The following is a 19,537-nucleotide window of genomic DNA, read 5'->3' on the forward strand; positions in this document are numbered from 1 at the left end:
GATCTAATATAAACAAATTAATTTCCTTTAAATTAAAATTTTAAATTAAAAACCTTTTAGGATTATTTCTTATTTTATTAATTTTTAGAATAATTATTTTACAAAATCCTTACAATACCTAGGAAAAATTTATATAATACTAAAATAATTCGAATATTTCATACTTTGCCCAAAAACACCAGGCATTCTATACAATGCCTGCTTTTCATACATTACCGGTAACATATACATTTATTTTTTATCCCGACAATGGCCAACATACATTTCAACAAAAGTACCTCCACAAAATTTACGAATTAAAATAAGAAATTCGAAACCAGTCATTTCAACTAGTTTGAATAGTTCTAGCGTTAATCTATTCAAGCATATATCCACTGAAATATTCCAATAATTTTTTTTTTTAAACGTAGCAACATTTTAAAATTTCAATTTTTCCAGTTGAACCTTTACTCACATCAAATATTTTTCCTCATAACATCTTTTATTTTTCGTTTACAGGATGAGTATATGGGTCAGGTATTGTTGATGTCTGAACAGTGAGCGTGTGAAGCATTTCGAAGATTGCACGCGAAATAGAGGCGAACAGACGCGGGTGTTTGTGCTAGTTCACCGACTCCGTGCTTCGAAGCACCGAAGTGTTCTCAGTCTCTCTTTCTCTCTCATCCGTCATTTATATCAAAGCGGGTTAAAGCCCAGCCGTAGCGGCACACCTCAGCGATCCACGTGCAACGCGCCACCCACTTCACCGATGAAATAATATTCCATGTAATCTCCAACGCTCAAACGAAACTTGAGTGGATGCAAAATGTGCGTAAATGAGGTGCCCGCGGCGTTGACGTCCTCTCACCGTTTACACGGCACGCAGATAGGCTCTCACCGTGACTCGGTTTGTCGCACCTTCCACGCGCTTTTTCGGTGAAATAATTTCGTTTCTCGTTCCTTCTATTACCCGCCTCTTTTATTCTTTCCCTTTTTAATGAAACGTACTTCACTCGAGAGCGTGGCTGTTTAAAGGCACAAACGAATGTCGCTTCGTGGGACCGTCAAAATAGATACAACAAGGGGTGGTGATGCTTCATTTTAAAATTCTTGAAATTAAAATGGAACTTTCGTTTTTGATTAAAAGGTGTAATTTCAAGAGTTTGGTCGTGACAAAAAAATTGAACCAGAACTTGACTGTAGTTTGTTGAAAATTTGGAAAGTCGTATGGATACTATTTCGATAACACCAAGTTTAAGAGCAATAGAATTCTTTTTCTGTTTTATCAGCTGAGAAAGTTTGCATTCATCTGCTGTTTCACGTAAAACGTAAATTTCACTGGAGCTAACTTAAGCATGTTAATTAAGGATCCACGAGAGAAGCAGTTGCACACTGTCCCGAATAAAGATAGCCCGGGTTTCGCCACGGGACAAGTAACTTACGATGGCCGTTGTAAAATTTCACTTTTTTTTTCTAGTTCTATAACGTAAACTATGCCAAATTAACTTGGACGCAGTATCCTTTGCGGCCGTGCCACAAGAGTACTGTTCCACTTCGGGACAGAAATAAAACTTTTGCGATCTTTCCTTCGACCGCTTTCTTCCCCTTACTCCTCTTTTTTATTTCTTGCAACGTGGAAAAATAAAAAAAAGGAGCAACCGGTAAATTCATTTAGAACTCTGACGAATAAAGTTGCAATTTCTGTCCGTCCTTCGGGTTAACTTTCTTCCAGAGAAATTCTCTGATCGTAAAATGTGCTTGATTAAATTTCATGAATATTTTATTTATTGATCATTAAAGTGTAACTCGATTATGGTGAAGAAACTTTTTCGATACCCCCTAATGAAAATTCGAAAAATGTGAAACATGGCGCCGATGAAAAATGCACGCTTCCGCTATTCTATTTATCTCTTTTTTTGTCATCGATTATCGTTTATTTGCCACATCAATTATCGTTTGCTTCAACCTGGATAAAATGTAGCTCCCAGTAAAAAATTCCAACGTTTTCGAACAGCTGAGCGTTGGATGATTCGTTTTTCACATATATATCAGGAAGAGGAGCATCTGTGATTTTAATTCGATTGAAAATAATTTTCAACGATGAAATTTACAATTTTCATAAAAATTGTTCTTTGCGATTAAATGTGCACTTTGGTCATTCAATCTGTATCATCTATTTATAATATTTATAAATAAAATACTGTCTTTAGGAATTCAGAAGATATTTCTCAGAATATAATAATTGATCCCATTATATCTTGAAATTGTTCCCAAGGAATGTTTCGAAGATTGAAAGGCAAACGATAAAATAGAACGGAACAAAAAAAGAAAAGAAATACCTTTTATGAAGTTTCTTTAGCTCTGTCCTTCTAGAAATTCGTTTTATTTGTAAGCAGAAAAACACAATTCGATTCCAAGTATTCGTTCAAGATAGCTCGTTAACGACTGAACTGGTTCTAAGGATAAGAGTAAACTCTTCTTTGTAGTTGTTTATCCCATTTGTAGAAAGGAATGGATAAAGCAAGTATGTAACCAACCTTCGAAGAATACATACAATTGGAAGAACCTACCCCAAGATGGGAATTGATTTCCTACATTATTTTCTTGTTTCAGGTCGGAAACTACTATGCTCAAAGATCAATGCAACCCGATTGTTTTCCTGCACTGAAATTTCCTACTGCAAAGCCTGTAATAAATCTGCAAACTGGCAGACCCGATTGGAAAATTTAGCCCATAGAAATAAATGTCGCAATGATGAAGAAGAAGAAGAAGAAGAAATTGCTGTAAAAATGTTTATGGAGAGTAAGCTATAAAGACGGAGGGTAAGAATCTAAGGTAGGACTGGTTTATGAGAGGGTTTAGTTGTCCATCAAAACCTATCGACCTTACACCCCAATTTGGGTCTTATTTAACCCTTGAGATTCTTTTTTTCATTCATAGTATGTGCACGTTATCGAAGTCTACATTTAAAAAAATTTGAATTTCGATTCATATAGAATAGCAGATTAATTTTTATCGTGCATGCAACAACTCAGACAAATACCTGCAGAAGTACGGGATGGTGACCTCCGGCGGAAGTGGTGTCGAAGGGTGAGGGGGCAGTTTACGTGGCCGCGATTACGGTTAATTATCGTCGGGTTAATAAGCCGCGACGATTGCACGTGGCTGGTGTGTAGTGGTGCTCGTCGCGGTGAGCCGAGGGGGGTGAATTTTCTGCAAGCCTGCGCGAGAAGCGGTTGCAACCGGCGGTACACAATTGTCTGCTTGCTAGAAACAGCCAGTTACACGATTCTAACTGGAACGGGTCAGAAGTTGAAGCAATTAGCCCAGTTTGTCGGTCGCACGGAAAACAATGCCAGAAAGTTGTTAATGATGTCGTACCGACCGCTGCCATTCTACGGTTTAAACGTTGTCCCCAGCCAAATCCAGTTCCCTCGTCCGATGGCTCCTTTTGTCCTCGAGCGGCGTCAGTCGAGCGCTAATTATAAACAAATAACGATACGCCGTGGAGTCGTGATATAATTTTGAGCGAACGAAGCGGTTGCTCGAGGGTCGAACCAGCCTCGAGGAAGCCTGGCAAGATAAGAGCGGAATTCCTCTTGCCGGTTTAATCGCCTTGCAAAACGTTACATGCGCTTAATTAGCTCCGCCGTCGTGTCAGTTAAGAGGCTTCCTTCTTTGTTCGTTCAACAAGGAGGTGAACGGTGTGCAACGTTCTTACGCGTACCCCTTAATCACTGGAACAGCTCGGAGAAATTGGTTTTACGAAATTTGTTGCTTTTACTGCCGCGAGATTGCCGTGCATTGGATAATCGAGTATTTAATATTCCTCGGTGTTATATTTCAAATGATTTCTATTGCAATTCACGGTTTCAGAGATTGGACTTCTATATTAGGACCTTTGTATCCAGGGCACAATGCCGCGATATCTCTTTTAACCCTCGGGTTGGTAATATTCAGTATATTCGAGTACCAACAGAATTTCAATTTTAATTTTAATTTGTAATTAAAGGAATCAGAACGAACCACAAATTTATCGACGCTCCTTGAAGATAATCGCCTGCGAGCGGGGATGAGGGCTCCTCGAAGAAGTATAATGACTTCGGAGAGCACATGCAGAGCATCTGGGTTCCCAGTTCTAAATCTGCTCGCGACAGCGTGGTGTATTAACATTTTTTGCAAGAGTCTCGCCTCGAGTAGAAAAAGTCCAAGCATTATGCTAATCGGCAAGGACACGTGTTTGTAATGGCTTATTTTTACGCAGCCGAAACAATGTTACGTTCCTTCGGCAACCGTTCGAGCCCTCAAGGGAACCTGGCCAGGATTACATCCAACGGTTTCGAAGGACGTTCGATTAGGCAATATTCAAACCGAGCCCCGTAACATTTTAATATTCGATCGTGTAATTGATTCGAAGCCAGGCGTTCGGTGTCGTTTTGTGTCTCTCCTTATTGCACATTTCGTCAGTCGTAAAGGGATCTCGTTTTCTTCCTCTCATAAATATCCTCCCTCTGTGTTTCGATATCGCGAGGAAAAGGAAAAAAATATTAGGCATTACTTTCTTTTTTCTTTCTTTCTTTCTTTCTTTGGAAGAATATCAGCTGGAACTTTTCAGATTTTCTTCCCACGAAGACGAAACGAGGTATCCAAAGTTCTTCCCAAGGGCGGTAATCTTTGGATAAAATAAATCAGACGGCCGGGAACAGATTTCACCGGGACACCTAGAGGGATATTACACGCGTGCACGCGGCAGGATGCGACGATTCCTCGCGAACGATAGCGTTAATTACGCTGGCAACTTCTTTCCCGACGAGGCCGGGCAATTACGCGAAAAGTCGTATAAATATCAGACGAGATCCCGAGCTGGTTTAAACGGAGAGAGAGAGAGAGTTAAGTTCTCAACGATCCCCGGGGTCGGGACGGCAGCATCAGATATCACGAAAACGCACGAGGGAAGCTTATTTCCTCTTACATATTACTTTCTGGCCTTCTGCTTCCTCGCTATTACACCCAGCTGCTTTTCGCCAGCCTTCCAGTTTAAAGACCTCGATGTAGAGGAGGAACGTTTGCAAGAGTCCCAAACCTTTAATAAATCGAACGAACGCGGTTATTTACGGGGATTGATAATTAAAATTAATATCCGCCCTTTTATTCGAACTTCTACCCGATTGTGAAACGTAAATTAAGAGAGTCGCTCGTTCTCGTGAATACTAAACGAACCAAATCGTAAATTCGATTTATTTTCCTTGGTGAACAAGTGCTCGAACGTGTAAAACCGATTTCCTCTCCGACTTTACATAAGTTCAATATTTTCTTTTCCAAGGGTGTTGAAAGGCAAAGGGTTTGAAATGGTATTCGCCAAGAATTCCATACGTTAACGTTAACTGATTATTCTTCCACTAGCACATGTAATAATAATAATAATAATAAAAAACTCGAGGAGAGAGGAATCGAAGCGCGATGCGGTTAGGTAACAAAAATTTGCCCAGTGTACCGTGAGAAGAGTTACCGAACTTGGTCCTCTTCCTTCCTCGCGAAACTTCAGGAACTTCAGAACGGTCGTTTAGCGTTCGCGGTGACGAGGTGAATCTAAAACTTTCCCACCGAACGTTCGTAAACCGTCCGTGGAACGACGGCGGACCCTTACCCTCTCGAAATTTTACTACCAACAGGGTTACGCTCGCCGAAGTGCTATCCTCCTCCCCATAGTTTTCTTACCCCCGCTAAGACGATGGATACCGGATCCGCATCTTACCTGACGAACTGTTACTTAGAGGGGCATCAAGCATGCAGCCGTCGCGTAGACAAGCAACCGAAGGATCCTTCTTATCCTGGCGATTCATGCATAAGCTTCCATCTCCATAAAGCAGGTAACGGTGACATCCCAGTGGGTACTCGTGTTTCATGAGGCTTACCAGAGCCACTAAGCCGATGCCGACCCACATTCTATGCGAGCCAGAACAACGCCTCGTCTAAACAACACCCACATCGAAGCAACCCTTCTTCCGCTTTCCATCCTCTTCTACTTATAGACACCAGCCTTCTGCTTCTTCTTGGCGTTGGTCCTTAACCCTTTTGCTCCTATAACAATTCGAAATATGGGTATTTATTAAATTACATTCTTCGATGGCGTTTTATTAATTTATCATTAAGGGTTTGGTTCCATCGAATGTTGAACAAACGGAACACCAAGCAGCAGAGTAGAAAACAAATTTCGCTATCACGTTGCTTTTCTTCAGCTATATCAGAGCCAAGTCTGGTCTCGAGAGTAATCAGATCGTTTCTTGTCGCGTTCCGCGCTGTTCCTCGTGGTCGATGCTTTTTGCATGCCGCGTGTTTTTGGCTTGCCACCACCGAAGCACCAGAGAATGCCGTTTGAAACGGGCTCGTTGTCGACGAGAAAGAAACAGAGAGCAGAGCCGGCGAAAAGTACAACGTTTGCGGTGTATTTTGGAAAATGACTATTTAAAGTATGGAATATAGAACGAAAGAGCGTGGAGCGTAGAATACGAAGGTTGGAATATGGAACGAAACGTTTTAAACGTTCTATTGCTGGAAAATAGAAATTCCAAAAATTCTCAAACGTTTGCACTGATATTTTCTGATAGTCTTAAACTTTCGCAGTTGCATTTCTTAGTTCTATCCTGTGTAGGGTAACGTATGCAATTGTTAACCCCTATGCAATGATTGACCCTTTTCCTAAAAGAGTGAAAAATATAATATAATAATATGTTTTTTAACCCTCAGAATGGTGAATCATGGAGAAGGCCCCAAAACGACGGATCATAGAGAGCGCCAAAACGATGGACCATAGGGAGAATCCCAAGGCGGCGAAGCATCAAGAGAGTCCCGAGATGACCCTGGAAAAAAACCATACTTTTAATTTAATTCTACATTTTATATTATTTACATTTTCTAAATTCCACACTGTTCAAGGGTTAAATCAATGATTCTCAAACTTTATTGTCTGGCGGCACATTGAAATCATTAAACAAAATTTACGATACCTCTATTATTATTATTTTTTGCTTTTATTAATATTTGATCTTTTACATATAAACAAGTAAAAATTTCGCGATACCCAGTTTTAGAACCAGTTGGTTAAATAATAAAATAAAATTATTTTTCTAAGCCTGACTGAGTACCTTTTATTTCAAATAGAATTATAGTTTATTATGTAAGAGATTATATTGTACTTTCTATTTTTTTTAGGAAAAGAACCAATAAACTTTATACATTATCCTCTGTATCCAAAAGCGATCATTGAACTGACATCAAGTTACAACAGCTAATCGATCTTTGTAAAAGAATCGAAGTTTTCCAGCGGAAATTTCCAGTCAAGCGCAAGCTCGTCGAGCTTACAGTGAAATCTCCGGTTTCCATCGGAGTCGGTGTTCGTATCATGTAGGACACTTGGCTCGAACACGAAATATTTAGGCAGATTCTCGACTAGAGCTCCCGTTTCGAAAGCTGCAAGGCATCCTGCAAGCTGAGCAAGAAGTGAGCGTCTATAGTGCTCGCACGGTATGCGAGTAACGCGCTCCTTGCGAATTCTTTTACAAATCTCTATTCCTTTCGCGCCTCCTCGCCGTTTCCTGTTTGCTTTCGCGACGAAGACGAGAGGCAGTCACTTGCAATTCGACGCTGCCGAACGCTCCGCTCCGCTTCTCTTTTGGCGCGGAGTCAGCGCGACGCTGCTTCCGAGACGGTGCTGCTGAAATACCACTCTTTCGCTCATACTTGTCGCGAACGCGACGCCGCACCGCGACGCTTTTTCCTACCGTCACATCGGTGCGAAGCTTTTTTCCCCATCATCGACGAATTTGGTTTTCTTCTTCGCGTCACATACATTTTAAATATTCAAACTATTTTGTACTTTGATTTTGAAAATAAAAGTATTTTATTAAAAACTTTGTATTTCAAATTTTTTTCCTTCGTTTTCTTTGTCTAAGGTTTCCAAACTTCGACGACCAAATAGTAGTTAATTACCATTCGTAAATTCCATTAGGTTGTTGCAGTTGCAGCGAAGGAAAATTTAAACAAAACTTGGCGCGACAACGGAAAGTGTAACTTCGTCGAAGTTTCCGAAAGTTTCCTTCTCTTGAACGACTAGTTTCGCTCGTAAAATATTCGCAAACAATTGTCCATTTCAACCAGGACAACAATAATCGAGTTCTGAATTGGCCCGTGGGTTTCAACTGAAATGAAACGTCTCGCTTTTGAGTTGAAATAAAATCAAGATTACCTTTAAACAAAGTTACGTGTTCGAGTGTATATTTCGTATTACGACGATTAAACGATAGACTCGATGAACTTTCGAAATGGCAACGCGAAAGACTCCGTTTATACTTCACGATCGTTGCGACCGCGGTAATTTCCATTCTTGAAGTCGGAGGGGAACTCTTTAACGTTCTTAATATTAACGACGGTACGGCGCGAAATACAGCTTAATGCCGGCATCGATCATAAGTCTGCTGATGTTAACGAAAAGTTTCCTTAAGCACGTCGTAAAACGCTTGATTAAACAGCCAACTGCCGGCCAGACTATTAGCTCCGTTGTTTTTCCTAACCGGGACTAATTATCAACTGTAAACAGTTTTAATTTCCTACGGGTGATCTTAAGGGTTGATTATGAAAAAAAAAAATAAGCGGGGAAAGGTGTAGGGGACTCGAGTTGTATTAAGTTTTATTTTTACGGGCACGGGTAAAAACATGTTACACGGCCGGAAAGTTTGTTTATTAATATGAATTGTTGTCGGTGAAGTGGTGGCTTGGCGGCGGGCCATTCTTTTCCTCTCGCGGACGTCGGGAACTTCTGCAATTAAACGAGTGCCTTTACCGTAATGAAACGCTCGCGCTCTCGTGCTCCTGTCAAGATTTCACAAGTAAATCTCTTCATAATTAATGAATAATTCAGTAGTCACCCGCAATTTCCTATTTTTCTACAGTTATTTCTTTCATGCACTATTCTTAACCAGTTAACGTATTATGAAGCTTGTTTTCATAATACAGTAATTTCTTATTAATTAACATTAGATAAAATTGAATTTATTAATTGGAAAGTTTTCATTTCCATGCTGTTAATAAGTCTTTCAATTGAATCTCGATGTGAAACTTTGAAACAGGAAATATGTTTCGTTCAAGAAATCGCAAGATACCTGTGCTTGAAGTTGGCCTGGAAAACTGAAAGTCAATTTTCAAACTCGAATATTCATCTTCTCTTTTCTTCTTTCTCTCTCTCTCTTGACAGCCACTTTCTGCTTTTCACTTTCCTTGTCGTTCTCAGCAGGAATCGGAATCTTTTCAAACAAGCAGTCAGGCTTATGCCGTCGCTTGGAAGCAGCAGTTTCCGGCCTGGAATTTACCGGAAATAATATCGTATCAAAACGCTGGTCGAAGAGCGAGTGTACGTGCCACGATAAGGCTTCCTGCCGTTGCGACGCTTCCGTGCAACTTTTAAACTGCCAAAGTCAGTTCGAAGTTCGCAGGATTCGTTGTGACTTCTCTGCTTCTGATTTTCTCTTCCCTTCTTAACATTTTCTCTCTGCGAATCAGTCTCACTCTCGCTATCAAGATTGCTTTCTTTTTCCTTTTCGAAGAACAGCAGTCTGCTTTTCATTCTCTTCTTATCAAACTTATTAAATATTCCTTTGTACATTATTATTGGTATACAGAAATTATTACAACACGTAATAATTGATCAACTTACAATTTAACACGAGTAATTATAATTAATCAATAATTGTCATCGTTAACAGAGAGAACCTATTAATCGAATTCGAGGCATTGGCGCAATCTCACGATACAAACTCCCATATACAGTTCAGAATCATTAATTGTTAAATCTGCTCCATGGTTGTTTAGAAGCAATCGATCGGATCGTGTTCTCGATTGTTTGGCACGTATTGTTCGGTAATCGGCGACTCGAAAATTTGCGCATCTCGATCAAAAGCCACTTATCGACGATAAACGTAGCGCATAACGCGGATAAATTCACCGACACGCTCGAAATGTAACGTGAACCGACCAATTAGTACGTATAATTTGGACTTACTTTTAGCTAGACCGTAACCAATACCACAAATTCGAGCCGCATGCAAATGCACCAATTCCGGATGGTTAAGCCAGATATCGACGTAGGTTTAACCTAGTGATCTGACCCGTATCTAATTTACAGGTATGTAAGTCAGGTGTTGCCTACCAAACCACCTATCGTGGATATTTATGTAGATATTCTAACGTCTATCCTCATCGGATTTGTCACGCCTAATCTGAGACGTTTCTCATTGAGAACTACTGGATCGTTCAAAACATTTTTTGAAAATTCTCTATTATGTTTCACCAATCCGACCCTTTTGAAACTTCTACAGGTAATAATTAAATAATAAAACGTTATTCTTAATTCTTTGGTAGTTGTCCCTCAAGGGATTGTTTACAAAAATCATTCCCAAAGTTAAAATATTTTTTTCCCCTTAATCATCGGTTAAAAATTTTGAAAAAAATATATGATGAGAAGCTAATTACTATCTACTATTTGCATTTGGATTTGTCCAAATATCTTAAATAGTTTTCGAGAAAAAAAATAGTAAAATTAAGGGTTGTTCCCTTATATCTTCCTTACCAGAGAAGGTAGGGGGCTTAAATTACTCACAGCTGTTCTTTAGGCAGAAAATCATTATGTGATATAAGTATAAGCCAAAATTGTTGCTGGGATTAATTATCCGCCTAAACCAATTAAGAAATTAAATTTCGTACTCGTAGTTCTTGATCGCTGATGTTTCGCTCCAACGATATTACCTACATCTGTATAGAAAAGGAAACGTCGAATTCGAATAAAACATTCGGATGGGTAAATAAATGCGGCGTAAGAGCACTCGTAAATGTAGACAGAAGCAGGACGGCTCCGTCGTTAATGGGCGGAATTTCGAAAAGCTCGTACTTAACTTGAGTCTGCGAGGTGACGCTCGGAATACAAAATTGATCTTAGCATGACATTATCACGTTGCTAGTGCCGTCGGTATCCATCGTGTTTAACAGTCTCCCGATTCCGCTTCTGACGTTCCTACATCCCCGTTGAATCCAAAATTAAGACCGCCCGCGAGAGGAAAATTAATATTACGCGCCCATATGGCGACGACGCCGGGCGAACAGCCACCGTGCGGTGAATTAGTATGCCGGTTTGATTAAAAAGAAAGAAAAAAAAAGGGAGGAAAAAAGCTGTCTCTGGTTAGGTTGAAAAGTTCCGAAGCGACGGAAGTTAACGTTTCATGACTTTTAATGGCCTAGATGAATATCGCGGCCTCAGAATCTACCAGCGTCGCATCGAATAGAAAAATTTTATTTAAATCATGCATGTTCTACGTTCAACTATAGAAATATTGGAAAATTTTCAAACAATGTATTTGAACTTTAATTTATCAGCCGACGTCCCTGATGTTTACTTTCAATTGATTTTTTCAACTAAATAGATCGACGTTGCAATTACCGAGGTAATTAACATCAAAGAAACGTTTAATTAAATGTACCGAATAGGTAAGATGTTGTAGCATATTTTTACTTTACTGGATAAGAATAATACTCTAAAGCAACGATGCTCTTACGATTAATACATTTATTATTTAAATACCTAAAGGTGCTTATACCGTAGAATCATCGAATTCTTCAAGCGTCCATAGGCCCATCGGTAACAGCGAAAGGGTTAACATTGTTCTTGTGCGTAGGGCAGCATCGTCAGAGCGGATCTTTTTAAACGCGTTCGCTCGTAGCTGGCAGAGAAACGAGCTTTACGATCGCTCCATACTTTCCGCTCGTAATTCAAAACGGACGCGGGAAACGTGCGGCCGTTCGTAATGGAGATTGAACGCGTGGAATCGGCGTTACGAGCGTCGCCGTCGCGCGCCTTCACCCCTTGGCCACCCTTAATTAATATTCCGCGTGTAACGAGCTGCCGCGTGCAGTTTCGACGATTTTTGTGCGTTACGCAAACCGACCGTTTATAGCCCGGTCACGATCTTGGTCGCCAACCAGCCGCGCGGTGTTCCCGCAATAAAATTGCATTCCTTTTTGTACGGCGGAGTTGAGATTGATAAGAAACGAAGAATAATAGCGATAGAATAATGCTGCGAGATTTATTGCAGTCAAAGGGATTTTAACGGCGCTATTTAGTAACCTGTCTACATACTTTAGTTTCTTCTGCCGTCTTACTAGAAAGCGGGTAAAATATGAAAAATATTTTAGAGAAGTATTTGAAAATTGGTAGAGTTATGTAGATAATATAGAGTAATGTATACAGTTACTGAGCCCTATATAATGATTAGCTTTTTTCTAAAAATGTAGAAAATGTAATATTATGCGTTTCTTACATAATAAATTATAATTCTATTTATAAAATTTAGAAAATGAAAATAATATGATATATTATTTCATGGTCCTCTGTACAAGTGTTAATATTTATATATTTTTTACTGTTTTAGGAAAAGGGTCAATCATTTACCCTATTCTATTGTCATTTGAATCATCAAATAATTACTAAAACGAATTCTTCTTTCAATTGAAAAGTAATTAACACGCATTTAATGCGATATACTTCTGGTTTTTGATGTTCTCTATTTATTATCAGCATTCCGAAAGCAATGGTTTCGACGTAGAAATCATGCTGTCAAAGCAAGAACCACCGTTCTGTGATTCCGATTTCGGTTTAAATTCAACGCGATATAATCTATTGTAATTGAAAATTATGCCGCACGAATGGTCCATGCAGAAAGCCTACCCGTATCCCCATAGTAGGAGCGGCTTTGTTCGCGAAAGAAATGAAAAAATTCCGTTGGAACAAAGGGCATCGATCTTCTCCCTCTTTATTATTCGTGACAGGGTCATTCTGTTATCAGAAACATAAATTAATCGAACCGTGAAAATCTTGAGTATTTTTCAAGATATTAGATTAATATAAAAATAACCGTACAAATGGCTATTGTATGAAAATTTATAAATAATAAATTTCTTTTAACATCGAACAAATTCATCGTATCAGATCGAAACGTTGAAAAATATGACTTCTATGACTCGGATATGATCTACCGCTCCGAAAGTACAATGTAAACTAAACGAAAGTTTTCCGGAATATTGTAAGACGAATGCAGGTACGTGTTCCGTACGAAAAATCGAAGCTTATCGGGCAGACAGTGTAGAATGCAGAGGGACGAATTGCGTGGTAAAAGGGGAACCGAAAATCGTCGTTATTCGAGCGTCGAGGAAGACACAAATCTCGTGTGTAGCGAGCTCTAGGATCTCGTTCCCATTATTCCAGGATTTTGTGTATTACCCATAACGAATACGTCCGAGATAATAAAATAGGAAGCCCCTTATCTTTCTTTATGGTCACAATACAGCCTGTTCAGTGAACCTCTTACAACGCTCGCTATATCGTACTCATGATAAAACATTTTTATCGTACGGAACCGCGTATCGATCCGTACTCGTTTGTAATAACAGCTGATCTATGAATGTAATTACAACGGTTATCGTCCAACTGCAAACTCCAATTGGAATTGCATTGAAACGCGAACCAGAACATACCTGCGTATATGTGCACGATATTTGAAATGCTTTACAAACTCTGTTGCTAAGAATTCCGTATGAATGCAATTTTCCTACGTCTACAATATCGAACAGCAGATTTTAAACGTAGAACGTCTGCACGAATTTCGAATATTTCACCAAATTTTCACATTCGAACCACATACTCTCAAGCTTTTCCAAATTCACACCTGTAGCTCGAACAAAAGCTGTCCGCACTTAAACTGATGAAACACTTTGCACAAACCGCGACCAATTTATCCGATTACACCACGGAGACCGCGTTAAATCAACGTCCTGTCTCGCGGTCCCGATTCTTCCACTGTCTATTCGCAGGAATTTTCATTTAACCGAGTGCGAGAAAAGTCGCGGGAAATGATCTGCTTTGAAATTTAATCCTTTCATCTAATGAAATTCCCGTTCAAGACACGATTTTACGTTAATTTTACGGTTCGATTTAAGCTTTAAATTATACGTTCTACCATCGGAGGATTAATACAAAGGTAGCCTGAGCAGCATCGACCGACGATGCGAATATCGTCAGCACTCTGTGCATCAGCAATAACCCCCCCCCCCCCCCCCCCCCTGAACAGCACCAGCAATCGCCGCAACGAGTCCACTGAATCTACCAAGGCCAATTTAGCAATTAAACTATCCGAGGAGAAGAACCGAAACTAACCGGACGAGGCTCTTTCTCAAGCGGGACGTAATCATTGCAGCCGGCTACGGTAACCACCACCGTTGCTACCACCAGCAACAGCATCCAACGCGTACATCGCTAAAGCTATTGGGAGATTTACGCGTTCGCCGGGCTGCTCCGTGATTCTTGTATGGACGACTGCGGAGGCGGAGGGAGATCGGTAAGAAGGTTACATTATTGCCGCGTTTCGTGTTTCACGGCCCATAGAACAACAGATCGTGGCAGTAACTTCGCGGGGACAGTCGGTTGTAACACAGCTTACCTTTGCGGTAACGAAAGGGTGCAACAACCACTCTGCTTCACGGGAAAGATGAAACGAGAGCGGCTATCAGGTTTCCACCAGAGTTGGATTAAGTTTAGTATGAATTGACGAATTAGAGTTAATTGCAGTAATAAAATTTCTTGATTGAAAAAATTATAGTGGATGCTCGATGATTCTCTAATTCTGTAACCTGTACTTGGATCCCATCTCTAGTTTCCAGAGACTAGCAAGAATCTCGATCTTTTGTTATAGGCCACTCGAAGAACGGGTCTATTTGTGCGGTGGAAGTACCCTCGGTTAGAATCGAGAGTAGATAGAAACGTCGCGGTATCCACGGTGTCCATTCTCCTGTTCCTTCTTCCTCAACGAGGACAGGGGACATTTGATAAGATCACGAAGCGGTATCAGTATATTTGACGGCTATCGGGATGCTTTCTCGTTTAAGGAATAAGGTACACGGGGATACAGCTTGTAGACGTGATATTTGATATCATTCGAGATAAGAATGATCGTAAAAGAATTCATTTTAAAGATGCTGATGGAATTTGTTTCTGATTGTTTCCGATTATCTTGCACGCAAAAGATATTACAATTTGTTGATCTAAATTTATGTAATTCATTTTGTCCATACAGAGAATAATTACGACTAGGATGTGCTCTAATTATCATGCAGTTCGCAACGAGTTCTTCGTCAATTAATTTCTGAAAATTTAATACGCAGCTTCTCTGGGTACGAACAAAGCGTTTCCTGTAATGAGGCTCGTCGAACAGAATTTCGAACGCAATTATCAGCACCCTCATAATGGTACACCGTGCGACTAATTAACTAAAAATTAGTCGAACCGTCCAGAGGCGGCAAAGCGGTGGTTACGTCCTCGCATGACTGAAGTTAATAATGAAATTGTTTGAAAGCGATGGTAACGCTTTATAAATTCTTCAAACTCCTCGACGATAAATTGGGTGTAACTCGATGTTCGAGTAATCTGCAGACTTTGCAATCTCAGCCACCCCTTGGATACGGAGCCGAATTATTAGTAACAGCACTTCGGATGATAGTTCATTATGTTAATTAAAGTTGGGAGAATATTCGGCGAGTGTTTTTAAGATATATACCTCCCTCTGATTCTCTTTTTCGCCTCTTTTTTCCTGGCCGTTTGCCGCGTCCAACGATCTTAGGGATGGTTACAACGTCCATCCGCACATTTTTCTTCGCTCCGTGTATCCGTCTGCTGCGGTCGAGGGTTGCGCTCAATGTACAGCCCCGGTGCCCCTCGTTCGATCGCGTTAAAACGAAGAACCCGGTAAAAATTTGGGCGGGATTAATCATTAGCTTAATGTTTCGTCTGGGAAGAGTACACGTGCATCCTGCTTTCTGTGAACTTTAAATTACAAAAATGTATCGGGGTGTCTAAAGGACCTTAACCCTTTCGTAACTAGCCAGATACACAGCAGTGTTATTAACTTAAAAATTATTGCAAATTTTCTTCATCTTTTTAAAGGAGTCCTTTCAAAAGTGTTCTTTCAATTTTCAATTTATCTTCGTATAAAGAACCATTCTTTTCTCGCAATTCTCCCAATTTCTGTTACACTCTGTGTACAAAACCATACTGGATTCCCTACATTCGCGTGATTCGACGCGTAGTAAAGCTCGGTTACAGCAGCAATTTGATGTTTAACCAAGAAGTTTACCGTCAATAAAACAGGTATTTACAAGGAAACGTCGGAAAATTTCGCAACGAAACGTTCGTGAAACGGAACATAGTAGAATTTCCGAGGGAGAGCAACGGTCCAGTGTAACGGCATTGAAATGCAGATATTTTACGCGACGGTGTAATTGCGTTTCAATGCAAAATTCGAAAACTCGGGAGTAGAGTGGACGTTGCACCGGTTACGGTTCCCAATGCTTGCACGACGGAAGCGCGGCCGACGACCTGGACGGAAATAAAATTTTTGGCAACATTTCAATGACAACGGCCGACGGTGGTCCGTGCACCACGCTTTTTAATTAACCGGCTACAAGTATTCCCGGACGATGATAATTTTCAACTGTGGTTCAGCAAAGTAGGCCACTCCGTGAGCGAACTACGTCGCATCCGCTGGATCACGTCGATTTACTACTTCCGTCCCGTTGCGGTTAACTTGATCGTTCTATGCAATTGAAGACAACAAATGGAATCATTTCTTCTTCGTTCTTTATTCAAAAATGTTCCCGAAGCAACAAAATATATTATTATGAAAACGAATTGTTTTATTGCGGAGAAAATCTTCGTCGGCCATGTTAAACGGACCTCGTCATTTTGATGTGAATAATTTAATCACATAAAGGATAATTGCAAAATTGTTTACGATATAACACAGGGCTTCCCTAGTATGTAATTCATGATTCTAATGTAACACCAGGCAATTCCATTAGCAGCCTAATTTTCCGTGATAAATTATGTACATCAATAGCCCCGGAACAGTGTACGTGTCTAATTATCAATTTATTCCCGAGTCATTAACTCGTTCATTAACGATAGTAATCAACTGCGATAAACACCTGCCGATACAGCTGAACGAATCACCCGATTAATCAGGATTTACATTGAATTTTCGAACGTACTAAAGAAACATTTGAAAATTCTCGAAGAAAGAACTTTTAAATTCCATTATACTAAATTCACCTGACTTTATATGCAACAGCCTAATAACACCGTAATTATCGGAAATGATCAATGTATCAGACGATGTTAAACAGGCCGGTAACAAGGTTTCATCGTACATCGTCGACTGGATTTTACGATCGAAGTCGATATAGGGAACGAGGTTGGCACGTCAACGATCGTACAGCTAATTCCCAGAGCGTGGTGCCTTTCCACGAGTAAAGTCGTTCGTCTCCCTATCCGATCGCTTTCCAGCCAAGAGTCTAGGGGATAGAATTCACAGGGAATCAATCGATGTTCGTAGATCGAGCTTTCCACGGCTGATCGGGATTTCCTGTGGCGTTTCACACGTAGCTGGTGCTACCACAAACACAGCCCCGTCGAAATGTTAACACACAAAGTTAGGCGGGTAGGTAGCACCTACGCAGAGGAGGTGGCTGGTACATAAAGACAGCTTTCGGCCGTTATCGAGCCCGGTTGCCAGCCTCGTCGTTGGTCTCCTCCATGAGGCAAACCTCCCTCCGTCGAACTCTAGCAACCTCTACCTACTGCCCTTATCGGCTCAACAAATTTAACTTGATTTCCTATACGGACTTTGCGGAGCTCCGGGGAAATACAGAGCCGGCTTCAGCCCGTCTACGTCTAAACTCGCTTTACGATAAGGGATAAAGCGTCTCACCCTCCTATCCGATGCCCGCCACCCTCTGTACCTCTCTCCTCCTATCCTTCTTCCCTCCCCTATGTTCGCCTCTTTCTTTTCGGTAGTCGGCTACAACCACCAACGTTTCATCCCCGAGACTTTCCATTCACCAATGTCGAATCCTCTTGACCCGGCCAACCAACTCGCGGAGGGGTGAGAAACCCGACGGGAAGTTTTCGAACTAGCACGGGCTTTCTCGCGCGCCGAAAAAACTTTACGGACCAATGAGATTTCTGGAGTAGGAGGGAACTACGAGACGCTGGGTGCTATACTTTCTTTCGCTCGATGAGAAATAAGGATACGATTCTGAGGGTGGATTCGGTTATATACGAAACAAATGCAATATTTTGTAGAGGGTTTCTTCAGAAGTCTGAAGAATAGATGAACATGGTAGATAAATTAATTTTCAAGGAAAAATTGAGGAAAAATTTGATGTACAGAAATTATTCTAAATGAATGTAGTTACTTTAGATTGAAGCCTAGGTTAATTCAATCACGTAGAGTCCGAGCAGACGTCGGTATCTCCTCGGATGGCCCCAAAGCTTGCCGCATTACCGGTATATTAACCATCGTATGTACAGGCAGTTTGAAATGACGGCTCTCAGGAGAGGCAGAAACGCGAGAGTTGGAAAGACAACCGGAGAAGAGGAGAGGACGAACGCAGAGAGTGGCGTATGGTACACGCAGTCTGGCGCATAGTCTCTGTATAATTCAGTCATATCCATGCTAATCCCACCGGCCGGCTCGCGTTATTCTCCATGATGGATGCACAGCCACCGGAGAATTGCCCTTTTCATTGAAATACAACTAAAATTAAACTCATTTGCTGCCCCCGTGGATTTACGACAAGGGCGGCGATACTGCCACCCTCGAGCATCCTTTCCTCGATTACCTACTTGCCGCGTGTTTAGCTACGCGGAGTATTAACTATCGTAAATTCTTGCGGTAAATGAATTAGATTGTTGCGTATCTAATGACGTAAGGGTATCGTTAAATAGCACTTGTGCTATATTAATTTGAAGATTAAAGTTTCATGAAAATATAATACCTACTTAATCGGTTTACGAATGTTCTTAAATAGGTATTCCTGAAATTCATTTTCATCCTGGGAAATGTGAGACTTGCTGCAGCATAATCAAACGAATTTGAATAATATAAGACGGTTCGAGTAAAAATTCCAAGACAATTCTTCGGTTAATACGTTTCAATAAATAGAGACGTTAGAACAGATGTGCCAGATACTTATTCGACAGATGTGTCGATATTTTCTCATGGAAAAGGTACAGGGTAAAAGACACGCTAGGTAATATCGGCAAAGAACACTGTCCGTCGCGAGAAAGCTTTCCAGAGGGTTTAGAGTGAAAAACGTCGACTATCTTATACGCATAAAATGATAATCGACCAACACAGGGGGTACATTTATTTTAGAGGGAAAAAAGATAAAGAAACGGGAAGAAATTCAAACATCGATAGGAATTGAAATAGTATCTACAGATCTTTATCATATGATAGCACAATTTTAATAAATTACTTTTTGCTTTTCCTATTTCAAATTTTATATTTGAAAAATATTTCGTTATCGATCTAGAAAGAATATTTAGCTGATCCAAATACCATTTTGCTTTTTTGAAAATTATTTGATTAATCTAGCGTGACAAATTCGATTCGTTATTTTAATT

At 40.4% G+C, this 19,537-nt stretch overlaps 1 protein-coding gene across 2 annotated transcripts in view; it reads right to left on the bottom strand.

Annotated features, from left to right (window-relative positions):
- The window catches only part of LOC117611624 (uncharacterized), an 86,710-nt gene that overhangs the window by 2,475 nt on the left and 64,698 nt on the right, over positions 1 to 19,537 (bottom strand). The window contains exons 3-4 of one of the 2 annotated variants that reach the window (XM_076690549.1): positions 5,735 to 6,060; positions 4,952 to 5,062 (exon numbers count right to left, since the gene is read on the bottom strand). In XM_076690549.1, coding sequence (XP_076546664.1) covers positions 4,952 to 5,062; positions 5,735 to 5,924 — 301 coding nt within the window. In that variant the 5' untranslated portion in view covers positions 5,925 to 6,060. Of the gene's footprint in view, positions 1 to 156; positions 5,063 to 5,734; positions 6,061 to 19,537 lie in introns of those variants that run through there. The other variant, XM_076690548.1, reaches the window with a different exon arrangement.

Source organism: Osmia lignaria, chromosome 10 (assembly GCF_051020975.1).
Source record: "Osmia lignaria lignaria isolate PbOS001 chromosome 10, iyOsmLign1, whole genome shotgun sequence".
Lineage (NCBI taxonomy): Eukaryota > Metazoa > Arthropoda > Insecta > Hymenoptera > Megachilidae > Osmia > Osmia lignaria.